Source organism: Octopus bimaculoides, chromosome 9 (genome assembly GCF_046866305.1).
Source record: "Octopus bimaculoides isolate indiv1 chromosome 9, ASM4686630v1, whole genome shotgun sequence".
Taxonomy (NCBI): domain Eukaryota; kingdom Metazoa; phylum Mollusca; class Cephalopoda; order Octopoda; family Octopodidae; genus Octopus; species Octopus bimaculoides.
In genome coordinates this window covers 10690637-10716350 of record NC_142936.1, presented here as the reverse complement: position 1 = coordinate 10716350, position 25714 = coordinate 10690637, and the positions used below count along the sequence as shown (strand labels likewise).

At 35.5% G+C, this 25714-nt stretch overlaps 1 protein-coding gene across 2 annotated transcripts in view; it reads left to right on the top strand.

Annotated features, from left to right (window-relative positions):
- Positions 1-25714, top strand: part of LOC106883634 (uncharacterized) — a 38947-nt gene that overhangs the window by 6015 nt on the left and 7218 nt on the right. Inside the window, exons 1-9 of one of the 2 annotated variants that reach the window (XM_089357078.1) lie at positions 6695-6991; positions 9692-9911; positions 12159-12451; positions 13859-13999; positions 15943-16143; positions 18654-18763; positions 20481-20706; positions 23112-23340; positions 25053-25143. In XM_089357078.1, the coding sequence (XP_089213204.1) occupies positions 6710-6991; positions 9692-9911; positions 12159-12451; positions 13859-13999; positions 15943-16143; positions 18654-18763; positions 20481-20706; positions 23112-23340; positions 25053-25143 (1793 nt within the window). In that variant the 5' untranslated portion in view covers positions 6695-6709. Of the gene's footprint in view, positions 1-6694; positions 6992-9691; positions 9912-12158; positions 12452-13858; positions 14000-15942; positions 16144-18653; positions 18764-20480; positions 20707-23111; positions 23341-25052; positions 25144-25714 lie in introns of those variants that run through there. The other variant, XM_014934729.3, reaches the window with a different exon arrangement.

Below are 25714 nucleotides of genomic sequence, written 5' to 3'. Positions count from 1 at the left end.
ATTAAAAGCATCGCTAGTGTTGTAAACGTCATCAACCACTCATACTGTACGTACCTTGCTACATACAGCCCTTTATGGACGATTCATTCATAGCACTGGATGTTAAAAGACCTGAAACTCATAGTCAAGTGAGACAACGCATACTTTGAGTATGTGCGGTCGATAATGTTTACAACACTAACGCTGCTTATTTTTTTAAAATTCGTAATTAGATTTAATCTTACGCATTCATCGCCGTGGAATACCAGTAAATAGTTCTTACGCTATTTGTTTAGAGTCATAGACTAGTGATTCAGTTTATCTCTGTTTCGATTCAGGTACGTAGTGTTTATAAGCCACAAAAATGGCGAAATATCGGCATCCATTACTGCTGGATAGGATTAGAGATGAGTTGTTTCGCCTGTCTATAATTTTCAGGTGCTTTAACACCCAGTGCTGTGCTGGAATAATCATCAAAGCGGTGTGCCGCAGCGAACAGGCTAGCAAGCACAACACATACATTAAGTATGTGCGGTCAATAATGTTTACAACACTGGCGCTGTTTTTAATTTGTAATTGAATATATATGTAACGGTTAAAGGTTACCAGTTGTAACGGTTGGTCACCAGTTGCAACGATGAAGATTATTTTGTATCGGTTGAAATTAATTTAGGTAAACAATGGTATGGAAACGAAAGTTTACGTTTGTAAACAATAATATGGTAAACAATAGAATGGAAACGATAGTTGATACACAGTAGGATGGAATGTTGGAGTCGTAATCAGTTTGTAAGGATTGGGTCTTCGTTGATTGCCATTATGTAAAGATGAAAGAACAGTGATTGAAGTTTTAAAGAAAATATTTATTGTACCGTTACATTATACAATACCTTACCTCGACGGGCAGGTGATGAAATCGTAGAGCATGCGAAGTAAAAATGTTAATTTCGGCCTGTATGTTCTTATTGTGGTAATAAACCATAGAGGGAGATAATATTCCAAAAACAGCATCCAAGTGTACTTAGTGATTGAAAATAGGGCTATGAGTCACACATATGAAAACACCGACCGCCTGAGGGTCCCTTTTTGTTTTTTAGTCTTCAGTAGAGAGCAACTAAAGAAACGTCACCACTACTACCAACACCACAATCAGAGCAACACTAACAACAATATCAGTAGCTGTAGCAACAACAATAGCAACACCAACAGTAACAACAGCTGTGAAAGCGCCAGCAACAACAGCAATAGAAAGCCCAAATCTACAACAGTTACAGTAGTCGAGATTAACATCACATTTCAAAAGGACAACTCTCTAACTACCACCACAAACAAAAGAAGGCCTCACTTTACAACTTTGCCAAACACACATGCATTTATTTATATATGCATGCATACCTGCTCCCTCTGTCCTTGATCTCTTTGTCTTTGAAACCTCGCCGTCCGACAAGATCGAGACAATTTCAACAAGACACCTTTTTGTTGGGAAAACAAAAACTGGCCGCCCTAAGATCAAAAGTGGAATCTTCAATGGGGCGACAGAAAGCCTAACGGCAAAACACCCGCCATCGCGACAACCACTGTCACCACAATAATAACAATGAAACTACACCAACAACAAAAGTAATAACAGGAAGAAATATAAATATATAAACTAAAGTAAACGGATTAGAAAACACAATGTCTGTAACAACATCAACATCAGAAACAATATTAATAACAATAACATAAAAACGAAATACACACGAACCACTTCACATGGATATCACTTGCTGTAAATAGAAGCATGAAGGAGTTGAGCTAAACAGAAAGACGCGCAAAAAATACAGTTGAAAGAGGAAGTCTTTGAGAAGCTCATTCCCAAAACAAAATAGATCTTGCTAGGGCTGGAGGGGAAACAATTTTAAGTAACAGGAGAATGTTCCGAGATAGAGCAAAGAGGAACCATTCGTTAGTAGGTACTTGCAAGAACATTCTTCCACTAGAAAACTGGATCATCAATCTTTCTCTAAAACTAAGTAAACTCTCTCACTTTACTATTTTTCCCGCCCAGCATGACAGCCTTTACATTAGGACACAAAAATGTACATGCTTTCAAATCAGCTTGAAAGCAAATTCACTTACTGAGCGACCTTAAATCACTAGACATATATATGATATCCATCAGCTTGACCAAGATTTCTGAAGCACACATGCACGCATCTACGTCAAGCTGTCCAGATATCTTCAGATGTCTGGAGACTTTATTGGTAACAGCCTGTTCTTTAATGCAAGTGGAAGACTGGAATGACTTTTAGGCACCCGTTGAGATTTTGTGCTATTAGCCAAGAGGAGAGTAGGGTGTGAAGGCTTCATAAACTTATTCAGAAGTTCCAGATGCTTAACAGACAGCGGTTATACTTCCTGAATGCACCAGTATGGAGACGGAGCAAACGCGTCCGATCAACCAGCCCGTAACTAAATGAAATATTTGTTAGGTCACTGGATAGAGATATTGAAGGATTCCACATTTTCAACTGTTTGACTACACGGGTCACAAATCTATGGTCTGCACGATCGTCCTAGAAGGGATGAACTAACAGAAACACGGTTACTGGAAATTAAATGTGTCTTTTCCTACGTGCAAATCCTATAGAGACTGATTTAACGAATTTGTTAAACGTTAAACAATTAGTGGTGGAGTAATCTAAAAAAAAGTCAGAACTGGACCGATAGCATTTGGCAAAGTAATAACGACAGACAGGGAGATTGACTGGAGTTAGTACACAGATTAGAAGAGTCCATTACAAAAAGCATTGCCACTGATGAGCTGGGGTCCAGAATGGCCCTCGACCATTTCTGCATTGCAAAATGCTAGAAAAGATTACTATTATCATCATGATCATCATTATTATTGAGTAAGAGAGCAGTGCATGCCATCAAAGTGACATTAGGGTACAAATATACGAAGCCCAATATACCCATCATGACTACCCGTCTGATAAGAGTACGCCAGGCACATGCATCACAACCATATGTGCACAAACATGGTGATCTCATATCAAGATAAACAGCGCGTGACCTTGCAGATGGGGGCCCAGTTAGAGCTTTCTTCAGGTCGAGTAACCCTTCCCGCTCAAAAGGCCCTTGAATAAGGTTTGTTTTAAGGATATTGAACGAAACATCCATGTTTCCATAGGTGAAGTATTCAAACCCCAAAAAATTCCTCTCAACACATGGCTATGATGCTCCCCAACTACTTCTGCTCATGATCAGAGATGCACATATCGTCAGTCACTAAGGGACAAGCTCAACTGGTTAAGGTCAAACAACTGACAAGCAAATCTGTGATATTGAGCAGAATATTTGCTGTAACCCATCTTTTATACCAAGACAAAACAATATGTACAAGATAACACTTCCAATCAGCTAAGATCAAAAGCGAGAGCTACTGCATCTGGGCATGTTTGACTTTTGTTTTGTATTTGTACAAGTTAACTGCAAATCTCGCCCAGAGACCACAAGAGACAAGTTCAAAGTTCAAGTTGGTGTTATGACTAGGGTGCCATATATTTGGTTTTGCACAAAATATTGTTCTAAAGAATGTTTAAGAAAACATAAGAAAATTATAGGTTTGTTTTAAAATTTGAGATTACATAGTATTTTACGTAGGATATGGGCAGTTCCCACGAGCATTTTTTTTTTTAATTTATGCTATTTTTCGATTTCCTGGTATATGAGCTAGGTAGTGACCAGTTCCTTTTGCTATCATTGTTAATGCACTTATGACAACAAGTATTGTTTTAGTCTTGAGGTTCCACATTTTGCCAATTTCTATTTCAAGATCTTTATAGCTGCTCAGTTTTTGGTAGGTCTTGAAAGATATATTTATGTCGATTGGATACACTTATGTCAATGAAGAGGTATGATTTTTGTCTGAAGTCCTTCAATATAATGTTTGGCCTATTCGCATCTGTCTTTCTGTCAGTTTGAACAGTGAAGTTCCAGAGGAGTGAGATGTGGTCATTTTCGAGCACTGGAGGTGATTTGTGTTCCCACCAGTTTTATTATTATTATTATTATTATTATTATTATTATTATTGTTATTATTATATAACTGTTCAACATTTGGTAAAATCTATTGCATCACCTGCTACACCTGTGTTGCTGACGTGTGCCCAGCATTGTGTGTTCTTTTCTGCTGTTGGGAGTGTATTGCATTAGTTTCTCTCTCTCTCTCTCTCTCTCTCTCTCTCTCTCTCTCTCTCTCTCTCTCTCTCTCTCTCTCTCTCTTTCTCTCTCTCTCACTCTCTCTCTCTCTCTCTCTCTCTCTCTCTTTCTCTCTCTCTCACTCTCTCTCTCTCTCTCTCTCTCTCTCTCTCTCTCTCTCTTGAGGTGCGGTGCAGTCTTTTGATGTGTTACTGCTTATATTGTGTGTTGAGGGTATAATGCATTGGTTTTTATGGATTGCTGGTGAAAGTTTATTTCATTGGGTAAATGTTGTACAGAGTGTGTCGTGTATTTGTGGGTTGTTTTGTTTAAATTGTATTATTGGATTGACAATGTCGTGTGTAGGGTGTGGGCTGTTCCTAGCAGGGCTTTGTTTTGGACAGTGTGTAGTATCGAGGATCCAGGTGTAGCTTCTACGTTTTTTTGTTCATATGTGCTTTTATCTAGCTCAATGCTCCAATTATTATTAGTATTTTTTTACCTCCATGCCCCACATCTTGAATACTTCAATTTCGAGGTCTTTGTACTTTGATAATTTCACTTCTTTTTTGACAATATTTTGATCTAAAGAGACTGCAATGTCTATCAGTAAGCAGGTGTTTTCCCCCAATCCTTGACTATTATGTCTGGGCGGTTAGCTTTTATTTCTTTGTCTGTTTGAACCGGCATATCCCAGATGATTATGGTCTGGTCATTGTCTTGTACCTTATTTGGCAAATGCTTATACCGCCAATTGTCAGTTTTGATGTTGTAATGTTGCCATATTGTCCAGTGGACATAACTGCTTACTTTGGCGTATCTGTAAATATATTCAGACTTGACAAGGACTGGACAATCCGAGATTATGTGGTCAACTGTCTCATTGTGCTCGTTGCACATTCTGCATTTGGTGTTGGGGTCCTCAGTACGACCGTTCTAATTCAATATAATTTGCAGAACAATACACGAGTTGTCCACATAAAATAAGACATGTGTACTCTTCTACTGATTACATTGTGTACAATTCTACCGATTACATTGGGGTTAATAACCCCAATGTAATCGGTAGAACTGTACATATGTCTAATTTTATGTGGACAATTCGTGTATTGTTCTGCAAATTATATTGAATGAGAACAGTCGTACTGAAGAATCACAGATGTATTACGTAAGTAAAAATTGCGTTAATGCATTAATGGCGAAACCTGGTCTACGATTAATTCTTTATTTTGTATAATTTCATTTGTCTTGCCCGTTCATGTTCTAGTGTATACTGAATTTCCCTAGAGAACATTCTTTTCTTTTGTGGTTTGATCGTAGATGATCTATTTCTAGTATAATGGATGTCCACTTAGTGGTCATCCCTTCTTATATATATGTAATATAATTTTTCTGAATTTTCAGAATTCTCTTTATGCTAGGCTACTGGTTTTAAATTGGTGTTAATTAAATTAATATCCAATTTTATCACCCTTATTATTTAAATTTATATATATATATGTGTGTTTGTGTGTGTGTGTGCGTGGATATATATATATATATATATATATATATATATATATATATATATATATATATATATATATATATATATATATATATATATATATATATATATATACATAGGTATTGCCCTAAGTCTTCGAAACGCTTAGTTTTAGAATGGTGGCAGCTGATGAAGGAAATGTTTTCTATGTGGCCTGTGTGTTTTCTGTTTATCATTTTGTCCACGATTTTTTTTTTTTTTTTTTGCAACGTCCTGTACCCAGATATGCATCTATATATACATGTAGATGTAGGTATGTACATACATGTCATATATGACAACGCCAGTATACTCGTGTCGGCTGTGTTATCGTCTGTACTTTTATCGAGACATTTCGTGTATGAGAATATATAGGCAATACGTATGTGTACCTCTCTGTATTCGTCATGCTTAATTTCACTTATGCTATATGCATATTTTTGTGTGTATGTATGTGTTTCACTCTAAGTTAGTTGTATTTCATTCAAACTTTTGTTAAACTTCGCACGAACAAATATTGTCGTTATATATAAATAAACCTGTTATATTCACAAGATATTTGCTTTTATTACCGACCATATTCACACACACACACACACATACACGCACACATACACACACATATATATGCATGCACCCATGCACATGTTCACACACATACACACATTCCTACTCCGTCTACATACACATGCCAACACACACACACACATCCACCCATCCTACAGACTGCTTCAGACTGCCTCTCAGACACCCTTCACACCACCCCTGACTCACTACTGACCGTACCTTCTACGTACATGTGCAAAAAAACACATATATACACACACACACACACACACACACACGCTACTACACACACACACACACACACACACACACACACACACACATGCCACCACCACCACCACAGGCACACACACACTCAGTTACTGCCACACATGCACACACTACCATACACGCACACGCTATCACACATGCACACACACGCCGCCACACACACACACACACACACACACACACATGCACACATCCAGACACACAGATACCAACCATTTTTCACACTCTCCTGTACCAGAAAGCACTTTTTCTTTGTCAATCTACTTCCAGTCATTTCAAAAATATAATTACACATGGAATCTTGATGATTTTTACCTCTTTCTTCCTTATATTTTGGACTTTCCTTTATCTCCTGTTTCCATTCCGAGAAATGAGGTTTGTCAACCGACCAAAGTTGTCAAGTCTGTCCTCCCTGCCTGGAATCAGTTCATCTTCTTTGAAGTGTCTCCACAGTCTTTCCACAAGGTTATGACTTCCAGACTTTCTTTCAATACGTTTTACCTTTTCCAGTCAATCCGTCCAACCCATGCCAGCATGGAAAACGGACGTTAAACGATGATGATGATGATGATGATGATAATCAAAATAAGCAGCAAGGATATCCAGAGGTAATGCAGTACGTTCGTTTCATGCAACTCCATTTAATTGAAGAATGCAATCATTACATCAATTTAAAATGCAGAACAATCCTCAGCTGCTCAAAGACATAGATTTAATTAAATTAGAACAGATGGACACATTTGTATAATTATACCTAAATCTCCATCTGTTCTAATTTAATTAAATTCTATGTCTTTGTGCAGCTGAAGATTGCTCTGCATTTTAAATTGATGTAATGATTGCATTGTTCTATTAAATGGAGTTGCATGAAACGATCGTACTGCATTACATCTGGATATCCTTGTTGCTTATTTTGATTTTAATCACCTTGCTTTGAAATTGTATGGATAATACCGTACTAAATTCTGGTGCCTCAACTTAAGCACCATATTCATCTGAATCTATATATATGTGTGTGTGTGTGTGTGTGTTTGTATATATATATATATATATATATATATATAATATTCATGTATTGTGTAAGCACATATATATGTGTGTGTGTGTGTGTAGATATTTATATATAAATAAATATGCATATTCATGAGTATATATAGATATATATATTTTATTTTATTTATTAATTCATAATAGAATTTAAGGATAAAAATCATGTTAATGATTTTTATCAGGTAGTCAGCATGGTATCAAAATTTATAGGTAATTTATACATTAAATTAATAAAAAATACATATGTATATAATTATATTAAGGCAGCAAGGGCGAAAACGACCTTAGCATGTTGGAGTCAGGTCGTTTTCGCTCTTGCTCCTTAATATAATTATATACATATGTATATTATTATTGATTTAATGTATATATATATATATATATGTAAAAGGTTGAATAGGAACACACCAGTAGATATATATGGAAAAAAGACAAAGTAGAAAATGCTAAAATACTTTTATAAAGAACATTTCAGTACCGGTTTCGATCCTTGAGATCTTTCAACGATAAATATGAATAATAGATTTTTGAAAAATTATTGAAAAATTAAATTTTGGTAAATTTAAAAGAAAAGTGAGACAGAGACAGGCAGAAGCAAGAAAAATGCCGCTGTTACTTGAATACTATACAAATATGGCTTTAAAAAGACTTTTCTTTTAAATTTACCAAAATTTAATTTTTCAATAATTTTTCAAAAATCTATTATTCATATTTACTGTTGAAAAGATCTCAAGGATCGAAACCTGTTCTATAATGTTCTTTATAAAAGTATTTTAGCATTTTCTACTTTGTCTGTTTTCCATATATATATATATATATATATATATATATAAAGATATATATGTGCATATATATATAGAGAGAGGCGGCAGAAAACATAACCTTGGACAAACACTGGTCGAACATCTCTACATTACCTAACTTATAAAACTGACACTTTGTCGGTTATGATGATGAGTTTTCCTGTTCAAACGATCAATGGAACAGCCTGATCATGAAATTAACATACAGATGGCTGTAGGAAAAGATATATGCCCAAGGTGCCATATAATAGGATTGAACTCAGAACCATGTGGTTGAGAAGCAAACTTCTTTCCACATAGACATATCTAACTCATTTCTTTCTTAGGCACAATGCTTCAATTTTTTTTAAACTGTAGAAAGAATGAAATTGTGATGCCCATTGAGGTCATGTGCAGAGTAAATCTGAAATCAGGCCATGTAATCGACAGGTGAAGAAACCTGCCATTACGCAAATATTTTGTGCTCAGTCAAGTGGATTATATAGAAGGATTTGAGTATTTGTATATTCAACATGTCATTCTCTGTGTCAGTGAGATACACTGAACAAGACAAAAATGCAGCTTTAATAAAGAAAAGAACCACATGCTTGGAATTATTTATAAAAGTATTAATAGTAATCAGTTTCTTAGTTTGTGGAATGTTGTTTGACGAGTCATGTTGTTTTTATGTTTTTATACTTGGAAAAAATTACAAATACATTGAAATCTTGAAAAACGATGAACACCGAGAGCAGGCTATTGAATGTCAGCTGACTATAGGTTCACATCATGTCTCTAGAATAACTCATCCAGGAGCGACTCTTTGCCAATGATACGGGGTTCAAATTCTACCGAGATTGACTTTGCCTATCATTCTTTCAGGAATTATAAAATAAGTACCAGTTGAGCACTGGGAGGAGGGAGCAATGTAATTGACTAATCCCCTCTCAAAAAGTTTCAGGCCTTGTGCTTATAGTAGAAAGCACTCTTACTTAACAATCTCTGGGTGATCAGAAGTAGTTTCATATTATTTTCACATTATTCATCAAATGAAATTTCTGACATAAACGAATTTTTATTACTTTTTTACTATTTCCTCTTTTGTTTCTTTTTACCCAATGTTTACAATTTTGATGAAATTTATATCAAACTTTACTGACAAATTTTATCAGAGTCCCTTTTTCTTTAATAAATCCTGAAAAAAATTTAAGGACATTTTGGGATCCATAGGAATTAATGATGGTGGATGAATGAAAGAATGAAAGACACATTTAGCGATAAACAGATAAACAGACTCCTCAGTCTATAACAGCACAATTATTTCCTTTTACAGAATAAATCAAGCGACAAAAGTATGGACTTGGATATTGTTAAAGAAGATGTAGCAAAGAGAAATATTTTACTGAAGAAATATCAGGAAACGAGAGCTTACCTAGAGAAGTTACCAAGCAATATCAAATCAGATTTACATGAACTGTTTCCAAATTTTCAAGATACTTTAGAAAGACACATATTTGACCTAAGACAGCGAGAGTGTCTCATCATGTTGGCAGGTGAGATTTTACTTTCAATTCTATGAGATACCTTCTTGAATTTCATTAAAATATATTTAATGTCAATAAATAAGACGATGAAGTCAGCAAGCTGGCGGAATCATTCACACATCGGACAAAATGCTTAGTGTTATTTCATCCGGCATTTTGTGCTTTGAGTTCAAATTCCATTGTGGTTGATATGCCTTTCCTTCTTTTCAGCACCAGTCCAAGCACTGTGGTCATTGCCATCATTAGGTACCCAACTCAGAAATTTCAGACCTTAAAAGAAAGAGTAAATAAGGAGGTGGATAAGCTGAATCATTAGCACATCAGATAAAATGGTTGGCAGTATTTCTTCTGGCATCTTATGTTCTGAGTTAACATCCTGCGAAAGTCAACTTCGCCTTTCATCTGTTCAAGGTTGATAAAATAAGTAGTAAAATTTTAGGCCTTGTGCCTATAGTAGAAAGAATTATTATTATTATTATTATTATTATTATTATTACCATCACCACCACCACCATCATCATCATCATCATCATCATCACCACCACCATCATCATCATCATCGTTGTCATTATTATCATCATCAATATTGTTGTCGTTGCTATTATTATTGTACTACCGGCAAGAAAGATCCTCAGCTATACAAAGTTTGCATTGCCCAGGTGAGGATAAGTGTCCTGAAACATGAAGGCTCAAAAGCCGTTGGTTGGACCCTAATGGTGGAGGCACAGCATTCTACTAATACAAGCCCTAACAGACCAAAGCCTGGTGAGAAGATTTGGAAGATGGAAACTGAAAGAAGTTGTTTATCATTTTTGACCTGTGAGAAGGTTGATTGAGGTATATATCCATGTGTGTGTGTGTATGATATGAACACCATCCTAAGCCAGTCACCGAGAGAGAGAATATTACCATCCTATAGGACTGTGCAATATATACAGACAAGCAAATAAATGAAAATAGACCAGACATCGTCATCAAAGACCTAAAAGAAAAAATATGCCTGTTAATTTGAAAAACTGTTGAAATATAGGGATCTTGAGATTGAGATATCTAAGACATGGCAATTAAAAAGTAAAACCATCCCTGTTGTTGTAGGTGCCCTGGGAATGATCAAGAAAGGTACTGACAAATTTTTGACTAGACCCCTGGGAAACCAACAGTCTATGAGACTCAAAATTGTGTTGACCTCAACCGCCCACATTCTCAGGAAATTTCTCCATCTAATATATACGTGCCTTAGGTTGAGACCTGGTCAGAAGATGAAATAAAATACAATTCAATCGGAAAATAATAATAATAATAATAATAATAATAATAATAATAATAATAATAACAATAGTAATCAATGAGAGACACATCTTCACTAATACATCTCCGAAATATTCTACTGGAGTTATTCTATTGTTAGAGAAATTTCTAATCTCACTCCTTTATATTATCATGTTATCTGACATTAACTCAACTGAAAACGCAATGTCGGGAGTGAGATGGGTGTTTACAACCCTGCTCCCAAATGAGAATTCGTGTCTTCGTAATGACTGAGTCTGAGACAGAAACACAATATCCATGACCATTTTCAAGACTTTGTAACTTGTGGGGAAAGGGAGTGAGTTTTCCTAAAACCAGGAACTTGGCAAGAATGCATGGAATAGTGTGGAATCTGCGAAAAAGAGCACTCAGGAGCCAAATGTTAAACAGAATGAAAGATTAAATTGACCGCCCAAGAACAAAAATTATCCCTCCGATCAGCCTTCCACACAGTTTCTGTGAATCGCATTTTACTCACAGGACTTGGGACAACCTAAAGCCATGATGGATGATGCTTGCCAATCTTGTTGTGCTGAGTGACCAAAACCAAAATTCATGGTTGGAATGCAAAGTTCTTAACCACACAATCATTGCTGTGTCAAATATAGGCTAATATCTTTATACACTAAAGCTTTTCTCAGTTGGCTTCTTTTAATCAAAGCTACGAATGGTGATGAGATCTAAATATCAAATATTTGTGGCCAGCCATAGTATCTTACCTTGCAAAAAAATAAAATTTAGAATATGTACAAGTTCTTTGTTTGTTGTGTTCCAAACCTGAGTTTCAATTCACCAGTTGTAGTCTTTCATTTCACTAATGTTTGCAGGAAAGCTAATATTTCTCTCTACATAATTTTCACTTTTCTGTAAATGTCATTTTTTTTAAAAATCAAGCTTAAGCTTTCCATTAAAATGTTCAAATACTTAACATAATTTATTCTCCTTTAGGAGAGACTGGATCCGGAAAAAGCAGTCTTATCAACATGATACTCAAACACAAAGTTTTACCTGTCAGTCCTCTTTGTTGCACGGCATGCTTCTGTGAGATCCGTAGGAGCCAAAACAATTCTAAATATGCTAAAGTGCACTTCAAAGATAGCAGTAAGTCACCACTTCAAATTGACCTAAATACTAATGAAGGTTTGAAGCAACTTGCTGATTATGTACAATTGCCAAATGATCCAGATGTTGACTGTGAAAGTTCAATTGTGAAAATATTTTGGCCCTCGAATGTACTTAAGGTAACGTATGACATAAAATATGACAAACATTATAAGTCAATATCTGAACTCCAGATGAAATAAGATTGTTATGTCGTTGTGTGGTCAGTCGTAACTTAAGATTAAAATCATTCCAGATCTGATCATTTAGTTTTTGAGGAGAATCATCAGTTAACATGTTTTGCTTTATTAAGATATTATCTAAGGGTGATTAAATTGCTGTTTCTAGTAAGTCAAGCGACTATGTAGGAACTCCATGTATGATATTGATCTCTAGTTAATTCACTTCACTTAAACTATTGATACTCTCCTTAAAACTTCAGATTCTCATCAATATTTTAAATAAACTATTGATAATACATTATTCAGTTGGTTTACTTCTTTCTAAATTCAAATCTCATCTGGGTTGACTATGTCCTTTTCCTTTGGTTGTTGACTAAATAGACTAAGAAATTTGACTTTTTTACCCAATAAAAATAAATTTATATGTGTTTTATCGTAGTTTAATTTATTCTACTTCTTTTGTATCTTATTTCACTTATTTCACTGGCATATTATATACACTTTTACTTGTATTGATATAGAGTCAGATTACCGGCTTGCAATCGGGTGCCTGTGCTAGCTCACATGTACTATTGTTGTTGTTGTTGGCACTCCATCGCTTACGATGTTGAAGGTTCCAGATGATCCGATCAACAGAACAACCTGTTCGTGAAATTAACGTGCAAGTGGCTGAGCACTCCACAGACACGTGTACTCTTAACATAGTACTCGGGGATATTCAGCGTGACACAGTGTGACAAGGCTGACCCTTTGAATTACAAGCACAACAGAAACAAGAAGTAAGAGTGAGAGAAAGTTGTGGTGGAAGAGTACAGCAGGGTTCGCCACCATTCCCTGCTGGAGCCTTGTGGAGTTTTAGGTGTTTTCGCTCAATAAACACTCACAACGCCCGGTCTGGTAATCGAAACCGCGATCCTATGACCGCGAGTCCACTGCTCTAACCACTGGGCCATTGCGCCTCCACTACATGTACTACGTTGCGCTATTAACCTACATGTAACTCTCTTTAACTCAGTAAATTTAACTGGTTCATTAAAATGCATTCTGTTAACTCGCAGTACTGAGTTCAAATCCTACTGGCTTAGGAAAATATAGAAGTCTTCATATTGTAATACTGTATTCTCCAATTCTATCACTACAGCGCACAAGTGAATTCGATATGATTTATTCTTCAGATAAGTTACCTTATTCGATCTGTTTAATCAGATTTGAACTGGATTTTGTATAAGCTAGTTTTATTTAACCCGCTTTATTTTACTTTGTCTTATGTCCTTTTTAATATTAATTTAGTGTCAACATCACAAAAACTTACATTAAACAATCTTCTTTTTTTGTTTTTATTTTTATTTATTTTGTTCAACACAGGAAGGTGTAGTTTTGGTCGATACCCCTGGAATTGGAGAGAACACAGAGATGATATCGTATTTGGCATCTTACATGTCGAAAGCATTTGGTTTTATTTATGTCATCAATGCTGCAAGTGCTGGTGGAGTTCAAAAAGACAGGGTAATGACTTTGATTTATTTCAACTTTTCTCTCAACTGTACCAAGGGATCACCAGCGTATCTATACGCCATACCACTTTACAATTTTCAACCTTCTTTGTATGCTTTGACCTTCCTAGTAGGAGTGGCTGTGTGGCAAGTAGCTTGCTTACCAACCACATGGTTCCAGGTTCAGTCCCACTGCGTGGCACCTTGGGCAAGTGTCTTCTACTATAGCCTCAGACCGACCAAAGTCTTGTGAGTGGATTTGGTAGACGGAAACTGAAAGAAGCCCGTCGTATATATGTATATATATGTGTGTGTGTGTGTGCGTGTGTGTGTATGTGTTTGCGTGTATGTGTTTGTCCCCCCAACATCGCTTGACAATCGATGCTGGTGTGTTTACGTCCCCGTAACTTAGCGGTTCGGCAAAACGGACCGATAGAATAAGTACTAGGCTTCCAAAGAATAAGTCCTGGGGTCGATTTGCTCGACTAAAGGTGGTGTTCCAGCATGGCCACAGTCAAAAGACTGAAACAAGTAAAAAGAGTTCCTAATTTTTATGTACAGCTTTCCTCTTTGTACTGGTTCCCTCCTTCAAACACCCTTTTCCCTTCATCTTCCATCCTCAAAGATCTTCATCGTTCCTCCTCCATTTTTTAATTTCCTGCCTTCATTCATGTTGTACACCATTCATATGACCTTTCACTGTCCTCCCCACTCGCTTCTCATTTCACTCTGCATCACTTCACTTCATTACATTCTTCCCTTGCAAACACACAACAACAACACCTCTCTCTCTCTCTCTCTCTCTCTCTCTCTCAGACACACACACACACACAAAAGACAAGAGCTCGGTGCATTACATTCTTTCTCACCTAAATCCAAAAATCTTATTCAATTCTTCTTTGAATGCTCTTAAGGAAAAATAATTGTTGCTCACGAAAACTATCACAAGTTCCTTTGGGTCCATGATTTTACTGTATCAGGTAAAGTCTTTGTTGTTTTTCTTCTTTTCATGTTTGGTACAAAAACAAATTTTGTTATTTCTCTGTGTAAAGTTTTCTCCATACATTTCCCCAGAAACCTGAACATTTTTTGATTTGTGTCTGAAATATCTCCCAAGTTAAGTTTTATTTACATGATGAATCACAAAATATGATTTGCATCAGTGGCTCTTAACCATTTTTTTACCTATAGACCCCTTTGATTGCAATTTTACACCAATGGACCCTCATAGCCATTTGATGTTTCTAAAAATCCTAATATATATTTAAAAATTAAATATTAGTAGGAATTGTATTAAAAGAATTGTTAAAATATTTTGAGTGCTGAAGAATTATACCAATAACAAGCACACATACACTGATTCCATTTCACTTCTTTATGTATATTAGTCAACTGTTTTACCATTTAACCAATTAGCTAATTGATTATTTCATTAATTGTTCGGTCAATCAATCAGCTAGGTTTCTCAGCACCATTTCGTTGCCTAGCTGAGTGATTTGATTAACCAGACAGTTAATCAAACAATTGATTAGTTAATTAGTTTAAATGGTTAAATTGACTAATAAAAATAAAGAAATGAAATAAAACTAGTGCATGCATTTATCATTGGTATAATGACCCTCTTGAAGTACAACAAAATATGTTTCAACATACGAGTTCACATCAAGAACCTTGCAAACCAAATACGAAAGCAAAATATCAACAAATAACTTTTACAGAAAAGTTAAGCCACCACAATCACCACCACTGCCATAAGTGAATCTGTTACTTGCAATAGACTGGCATCCCATTCGGGGTAGTATATTTCAACTTTATAGAAAAACAGACACAGTGCAAAGACGATCTGGAAAGCTTTCTGGGTTGTGGAAAGAAAATAAGAATTAATGTCTTGTTCTAATAAATTAACCATTATTTTACTTTATCATCATCTTATTTTATATATTTCTGATATCACAGCTGTCAAGATTGTTAAGGGTTATCAATGAAGGTAGCTCGGAAGTGGAATATCTCACAGAAGCAACTATTTTCGTCAGCAACAAATGGGAATCGATTCCGGTCAGTGAAAAGCAAGAAGTTCGAGAAGACACGTTACATAAGCTTCGCAAATTTTATCCCAATCTACAGGATGAACAGCTCATTTGTCTTTCCATCAGCAATGTAAGTCATTATTTTTTTCTATTTCACTCTGTTCAATTTCAGGACAATTCCTGAGTGATTCTTCAAACATAACAAGTCATCGAATATATTAGTTTCTGACGGTCCTTATTAAAGAGTGAAAGAATTGTCTCTCGTTTAAAAACAAATAAATTTGTTCAAATGTAATTGTTTGCTTTGCAGCTATCTACGTAACCTGTATTGAGTTCTTGATTTTACTCTCCTTACATATTCAATCATATATAATACATATGTATATGCAGGCATTAGCACGTGCATGTGTGTACGTATGTGCATGTGCATGTGACAGAAAAAGTGTGTGTGCGTGTATGTATGTGTATGCATGTGAAGTTGAGGCTCACTCCATTGGCACTCTGAGTTTCTTATCACAATTACAGACACTATGATGAATGTAACTTAATTTAAAACTATAAATTTACAAAGTTATAAATTACTACCTCCTGTATCCTTCAATTCTAATATCCACCCCTAAAGTTTATATTATTTATTTCTTTTGGTTTTTCATTATATTCCCCTTTATTTGATAAACTAAATAAGCATTAGCCACCCCATCCGTCTTTCTTCCAATTACCACCCCTTCCCCATCAGCCGGTTTCTTACTACCAGCCTTGCAACCTACCCTTTTATGTAGATAAAGCTAGATATATGGTCTAGTAGATTGTCTGACATTAATTGATTTATCACCATTAATTAGAACACAGTTGACAACTCCCAGTGGGCTGAATTTCTAAATGGTTGAAGACTACATATTACATAAAGTCTTCTAAATATAAGTAACTATTTCACCACTCTTTTCATGTTGACTCACCCCAACTATTCCCTTTGCTACTTTCTAAACTATAGTAGGTTCAACAAGGTATACATTATTTTCTAAACTCATTGTGCCACAGTTATAACAAAAGGAAACAATGTAAATATTTTAGTTTCCATTATTGATGTAAATTTGTTTTTAAAAATGGTTTATCCTTTATGTTTGAAATCTATGCATTCATCTGATGAGAACGGTTTCTTTCAAATTGATGTAATGTTTTCATTAATCAACTACAAAAGCACTTGGAGAGTTCCGACCTCCGCCAAGCAGCTCATTTCCACCCATATGCTGAAAATCGCCCAATTTCCCAAACCAACGCCAGCAAAAACATAACCTCCTTGGCAAGGTTAAAAAAAAATAACACAGCTATATGATTTAAAAAAAAAAAATTAAAAAACAGGAATCATCTGAAGCAGTTATAATACATAGATACGCAAGTAAAATTACTAATAGAGAAACGAAAATAAACTTTGGAAACAGCAACGCCACCATAGGTTACAGGAAAACAATAAACATGTTTTCAAAGAAGATAATCAAAGAACATAACGTTGTAATACTTCATGGAAAGTAAATATAACAAATGAAAAAATCTTTCAAGAATCTATAAAAATTCCCGAATCACTACAAAAATTTCATCATCTGTTCCTTGTGTCATTACCAATTTTTCCTGAAAGTTTCATCAAATACCGTTCACAACTTTTTAAGTTATTTTGCACACAGACGGACAAACCAACACCAATGAAAACATAACCTCCTTCCTTGGCGGAGGTAATGAAATGGAGCTGCTTGAAACAGCCGTAATGAATTGACACCTGTACACCGTTGTTATTTATATTCTATTCACCTAACTTGGAATCAGCACTTTGGAAATACTATAGAAAGTACCTTTATAAAAAGTACATGTCTGAATTACCAACAATGGCTATCTTCACTTAGCTGGGTTCCGTTGTCTGCACACACAATAGAAATATTGGGTACAAACACCCCTTGATTTACTCATTTACTTGTTTCAGTCATTTCACTGCAGCCATGCTGGGGCACCACCTTTAGTCGAGCAAATCGACCCCAGGACTTATTCTTTCGGTCTCTTTTTGCCGAACCGCTAAGTTACAGGGACGTAAACACACCAGTATCGGTTGTCAAGTGAAGTTGGGGGGACAAACATAGACACACAAACATATACACACACATACATATATATATATATACATATATACGACGAGCTTCTTTCAGTTTCCGTCTACCAAATCCACTCACAAGGCTTTGGCCGGCTCGAGGCTATGTAGAAGACACTTGCCCAAGGTGCCACGCAGTGGGACTGAACCCAGAACCATGTGGTTGGTAAGCAAGCTACTTACCACACAGCCACTCCTGCGCCTATTCAATATTCAAATAATATTGTTGGGGTGTGCCTTCTTTTCAATTTCCAATGGGAAAAATAGTTTCAGTTTACTAACATTTCGGGTAACAAATGTCTACGGGGATGAGATAAATTCGTAAACTGAATTGGAAAGAAAAATTATTCTCTGGTGCTTAATAAGTGGTTAGTCCCATTACTGTCGAGATTAACAAAGAAACCTAAAGCCATTTGCATTAAACCGATTTGCACGCTTCTATAGCTTATGAATAAGGTGATGTAAACTGTTGGTTTTATTTTTGTTATTTTTCTTTCTATGTATAGCTTATCAAGTTACAAGACGAACAACCACCAGCTGAACTACAGCTTTTCTATACAGCCATGAAAACATTAATTCCAGCTACAATGAAAAACAAAATCCTTAGAAGTTACAAGTAAATATTATATACATATGTTCTTTTATTCTTTTTTTTTTACTGTATTTTTTGATTTTTAATACTTTTTTCCTTATCCATCACTTGGTGATTAAAAAAATGTTGCCGAAAGGATGTGAAATGATATTCAAAGAGAGTTTGGATCGATGTTAAGCCTTTGTCGCTTTGTTTTCATTTTAGGTTATTCAAAATTATGTTTTAACTTTATTCAATTTATACATAAGCTGACAGACTCGTTAGATAGTCTGACAAAATGTTTTGGGGGTAATTCTTTCGACTCTCTACATTCTGAGTTCAAATCCCGCTGAGGTGAACATTACTTTAGGTGCAGGAGTGGCTGTGTGGTAAGTAGCTTGCTTACCAACCGCATGGTTCCGGGTTCATTCCCACTGTGTGGCACCTTGGGCAAGTGTCTTCTACTATAGTCTCGGGCCGACCAAAGCCTTGTGAGTGGATTTGGTAGACGGAAACTGAAAAGAAGCCCGTCGTATATATGTATATATATATATATATATATGTATGTGTGTGTGTGTGTGTTTGTGTGTCTGTGTTTGTCCCCACAACATCGCTTGACAACCGATACTGGTGTGTTTACGTCCCCGTAACTTAGCGGTTCAGCAAAAGAGACCGATAGAATAAGTACTAGGCTTCCAAAGAATAAGTCCTGGGGTTGATTTGCTCGACTAAAAGGCGGTGCCCCAGCATGGCCACAGTCAAATGACTGAAACAAGTAAAAGAGTAAAAGAGTAATATATAAGTATTTAAATATATAATTGTATTTAAAACGATAATAATTTATGTAAGCTGGTTTTTGTATATAATATACATGTAAGCATATATTATGATGGATGAAGGGATGATTATGGAATGTTTATCATTTTGATATTTTGATATTTTTAATAATTTTTCTATCTTTATAAAATAAGTATTTCATATAAATTCATTTGGTACTTATTGTTGGTTGATATATATATTTATTTATTATAATTATTGTTCTATTTACGACCTGACGATTAACTGTATTTTTGAATAGAATTTATTTTCGATAATTTTAATTGATTTTAATCGATTTAAATTTCCTTTCTATTTGAAAATTAGTTATGAAACACATGTAGTCATTTTATTATCTTTATCTTATGATATTTACTTTGTTTTATATCATACTCATTTATTGTGCTTTTAATTATTAATTTTTCTATATGTGATAGTAGATTTTCAGCAATGAGTTCTTGAAATTTGGTTATTTTCCCTAAAACTATATATATATATATATATATATATATATATATATATATATATATATATATATATATATATATATATATATATACATATATATATATATATATTAATTTCTACTTTTACTGGTTTGAGTTATTGGACAGGAGCAATGATGGGGCAATGCCTTAAAAGGCTTTAGTTAAACAAATCGATCCCAGTACTATTGTAAATCGTAGATTGTCATGCAACCCTTATTGACCTAAAATATAAACTTAGTCAAACTGGAGGCGACATATTGAACTAAAAATCTTTGAAATATGATGCCCCTAGACAATCGCACTCCAATGTCTGAAGGCAGTAAAAGAATAAAAGAATTTACAGATATTTGCAGTCGTTAACATAGTTTTTTTTTTTTTTATTGTTGTTGCAATAATTATATTTAATGTGGCACAATGATCATTGTTGTAATGACTATTATTGTTACTGTTTGCTTTAGATGGCTGAGCAGTCTTTTGAAGAGATCAGTATATTCATTAAAAGTTAAAACTCATGCTGGAAATCGTAATTTAGTCAACAAATCTGAACTATATTCTACATTGCGAAGACAGATTTCAACATTAGAAAAAAAATCTATCGCTTTTATTAATGAGATGCGAAGTCAAATACAACAGGAGCTGGCCATAATCAAATCTGAATTTATTTCGTATCTGAAAAGTGAAGCGGTAACAAGACTTCTTTTCTAATTTCTGATTAAAGTACTAAGTCTATGTATAAAAGCATGTATTTTCAGGTTTCTCATTAGAATCAACAACAATAAAACTTCCTACATTATTACCTCTGCCTTAACGAAGGTGGAGGTGTTGCTTTCAGTCATGTTTGTTTGTCAATGGACAAGATATCTCAGGAACTACTGGATGGATTCAGATGGAGCTTTCAGGGATGTTTGGCCTCATGACTAGCGCAAACTGATTAGATTTTGGGATTAATCCAGTACCGGACAAGGATTCTGGGTTATTTTTCCTGTTCTTTTACTTAACTTTTGAGAGCAGTCGGGTTCATTTTTAGTATTCTCGTTTGTGAGAGCAGTCGAGTTTATTTCAGATATTCTCATTTTAAAAATCGTTTCTAGCTAATCGTTGAGAGGACGTTGGTGTTGCCTTGGTGGAGGTTTGCACTCTCTGGGTGCTCTTGTTTCTTTTGATATGAAGAAACTAGTACTAATATTCTCAAAAATGCAAGGCAGCAAGCAAGCAGAATAGTTAGCACACCGGGCAAAATGCTTAGAGGTATTTCGTCTGTCTTCATGTTCTGAGTTCAAATTCCACCGAGGTTGACTTTGCCATTCATCCCCTCGGGGTCAATAAAGTAAGTAACAGCTGAAATTTGGAATCGATGTAATCAACTAGACCCCACCCCCAAATTTGCTGGCCTTGTGCCAAAATTTGAAATCAGTATTCTCAAAATTTAAGCAAGTTGATTTTGATTGGTTTAAAACCATGAGGCAACATTTGAAACTACTTGCTAGCACATAGCACCTTCATATTCTTTATGCTTAAATGTGGGCCTAGGTTTATAAGGGAGTTGTTTCATTTAACATCACCAGCTGGCCCATGTGTCCCTTCAAAGAGTTCACTCTGTTGCAAACATTCAGGTCAGGTCTATTTCTACTAATTTCGTGGGAAAATATGGAATTAAACAAAAAAAAAAAAAAAAAACAGACAATTATCACACAACTCTAGATCAGTGGTTCCCAAAGTGGGTAGTACTGCCCACTTGGAAGCAGTGGAAAGATCTAGGCGGCATTGAAGAAAAGTGGTATGATAAAAGTGGGGTGGCCAAAATGGGGTGATAGATGTTAGAAAATATATCAGTAGGTAAATTAGGTTTAAGTTTTATTTGTGAACTCCAGTTGTTTTGAATTTGCTGCAAAAATGGTCTATATATGTGGTAAGGAGGGTGAGGGGGTGCTAGGAATGTGTCCTGGGTGCCAAGGGGGCAGGAGCATGAAAAAGTTTGGGAACTACTGCTCTAGGTAGATTTCAACCACAATAAAGTGTTATGGTTTACAAAAGCTACTGGTGCAATGATTCTAATATCCATAGACAACAGAAAGCAGATAAGTCGATCTTGGAATTAATTGAAACCAGTATAAGCTAGTAATGATACTACCTGGTATTATCATTCAACTCACAGACTCACCCATCATTGTATAAAGTGACACAAATAGAGTACAGTTCAGTTTCAATGATACATTTCAATCAACTCGGGATAAGATCTATGAGTTGAACAGAATCCCAACTGAATAAACAATCTATTATCTCGTAGTGATAAGAGACCAAATCTTTTTTTTAGTTTTATTACATGGCTTGATCCTAGATATATAATTTCTGATAGTGATAAATACACAGCTCTCTGTTACATATATTGTTAATCCATTCACATGACAAAAAAGCTTGCTTACTAATATTGTATCTAAACCAGTTTTTTCAAAGTTTAAAACTAATCCTTTCTTTGCCAGTTGATTCCACAAACACAGTTGGTAATACAATATTAAATCAATGAACTGCTTAATTGCTACATGGTGGAAGAGCTGCATTAGCCATCTTACTTCACACAAAAGTTGTTACAATCACTTTTAATATACTTCAAAAGGCACAAAAATATTTGTCGACCCACTGCAACCTGTTCACTGACGCTGATGTCAGATCAAGCCAACACATAGTTTCAGATCAAGTTACTTGCCACACAAGTATAAACACCAACATATTGTTTCGTCCTTGTTTGTCATTGACTAATAAATTATACATCAATCTGAAGACAAAGTTTAAATCTGGAAAATATTCTCATCAGAAATACTTGATTATGAATATCAAGAGCATTATAAGAATGCTGAGTTGTTAGAATTGTATTTCCAAGATTTGCATTCCTCAAAAACTTTGTTGTGATTTTGAATATGCTATTTAGTAGAAAATTCTTCCACTCAATATAATTTGCACAAATACACTCAATAAAATGAATTGCTTTTTTAACCTCGGAACAAGTCCTTTTTTTTTTTTGTAACTCTTTAAAACTTTATAATTTTCCAAATATATTTTAGCTAACATAAAATTCATCCTTCTGTGTCCAGGTAAAAACAGAACTTACTAAATGGAGTTCATCTACTACTTTATCTTCTACTGCAAGCCATTGGCGGGAACTTGGTCAGCAAACTATTGATTTGGTTGGTGCTAAAATCATGAGTTTGATCAATGACTGGGAAATCGAACAAAACATTGTAAACAGCTTAAACACTCGTATGGTGGAAAAATTCAAGGATCGTTTTGACGATTTGGAAATGCAGATATATAATGTTGAAAGTAAGGCTTTCAAAATTTTATTATTCCCTCTATCTCTCTACCTTTTTCTTTCCCTCTATCTCTCTCAACACACACACACACACACACACACAAGAAAGTAAATTTCGAATGCAGTAAAGAACAACAGAGAAAATTAGGTATTTACCTAATGGGAAAAAAAGTAGCCAGGTGGTGGCTATGGGAATTGAACCTGTACCCCTTAGATACCAGCTGAGTGTTCTACCATTATGCTAAATGGCCCCTGACATAAAAAAAAATGCTCTTAATTTTAATGCTAAATTATAGCTTTTCGAATGTGACAACATCTTATAAACAAACTTTGAAAGTGTCAAATGTAGTTGGTACCTTACAGTAAATTTGGGTGCAATAAAACTAAGAATAGCAGAGAAAGAGATTGGATATTTACCCTTACACTCCGAAATTTAGTTGTGATAAATAACTGTATAAGAACTTTTTCTAAGGCTTAGTAATATATAAGTTTTTGTTACAGAATTTCTTATTCACAATATGTTGTGAATGAAAGATGTAAACATTGACCTGTTTACTTAATGAAAAACCATCAAAAACACAGATATGCAAACTAAATTATTCACAGCAGCACTGGCTTAATTGTCTAAAATTCTATTTGGGATTATTTACTCATATACCTTATGTATGTATTGTAAACATTCGTGTGAGGGCGTGTGGCTTAGTGGTTAGGGCATTCGGCTCACGATCGTGAGTTTGATTCCCGGCGGCGCGTTGTGCCCTTGAGCAAGATACTTTATTTCATGTTGCTCCAGTCTACTCAGATGGCAAAAATGAGTAGTACCTGTATTTCAAAGGGCCAGCCTTGTCATACTCTGTGTCACACTGAGTCTCCCTGAGAAATACGTTGGGGGTACACGTGTCTGTGAATTGCTCAGTCACTTGCATGCTAATTTCACGAGCAGGCATATTGAGGTTGATCTAATCGACTAGGCCCCTCCTTAAAAAATTTGGGGCCTTGTGCCTAGAGTAGAAAAGAATATTCTGATAGCATATTCTTGAAAATAAGATATAATAATCTCAAGACCAAGTAGAGCTACATTCCCAATCGATGCTAATATCATTTTCTGAGTTACATATCAATGTAAACATGTCTGTTGGTATGCAATTTTATTTGTTTGGTCTGAAGAAAGAAGCTGGGCCCATAGCCATCCCAGTCTATCAGGGACAAGTGAAATCAACACAATGTTCCTCTTGAATAAACGCAAGTTGATGGTAAGAAAAAGACATAGACATGGAGGTAATTCCAGAGGTGGAGGTAATTCCAGAGGTGGAGGAACTGTTCCGGTGAAGGGAGGACTGGACATATTGTGCAGTGGATGCAATATGAGTTTAGTGAGGAACAGAAATGAGTGAATTGGGGGTGCCTGCAACACAAAGCCAACTAGCTTCTGAATGAGGAAAAACAGAAAATACAGTGAGTATGTAGGCCAGAAACTGGAGTTTGGCATGCAATGTATTCTACAATAGTTCAAAAGCCATGTGGAATATTAGCACACAGTAATAATTTGTAGGGATGGGTATTTGCTTCTTGAGAAGTTCCTCCTAACTCTGTAGATCTTGTGAGATCCTAATTTATTCGACGTCTTTATCTTTATTTTTGTTGTTTAATAAGTGACTTCTGAATGATTATAGGACACTCAGAGGGAAGATATCAATACCAAGCTTCATTTTTTTCCCCACAGGTACATTAGCTGGAGACAAAGAGGCGAGGAAGTTGCAGCAGTCTTTGAAGAAACCTTTCAAGCCAAAAGGAATCACTAATATATTTCAAAGGTAAATGACATTCATTGCTAAAAAAATAACTGGGAGTGTATTTGTATAAGTGGGGCACCTTGGATAAATATCTTCTATTATTGCACCAGCTTGACCAAAGCCTTGTGAGGGATTTGGCATATATATACGACATGTGTATCAGTGGTGTGCCTTGACTTCTTAGGCGGGTCGTCAGATTATCACTGGGCTAATGGTCCCCAGCCAAGTATTTTTTTCCATGCTGGAGAACAGCTGATATCAAATGGTGGGGGGGGGGGGGGCAAATCAGGAGAATAAGGAGGGTGATCAAACAGTTCAAAGCTACAGTCACACACAGCATCCATTGAGACCAACGACGACATGTCGTGAACACAATCAATGTCTTCCTCGGTGGTGACAGTTTCAGGGCATCGAGATCTCGGGTCATCTTCAAGACTCTCTTCTCCGCCCAAATTCAGCTGCCCGCTTTTGCACTGTTTATAAAACTGGATCGTCATTGCCCAATGCAGCAAGCATATCAGCATAAATGTATTTGGGAGTTAAACCCTTTTTCTGCAGGAACTTGTTAACACCACAATACCAAATTTTGTAG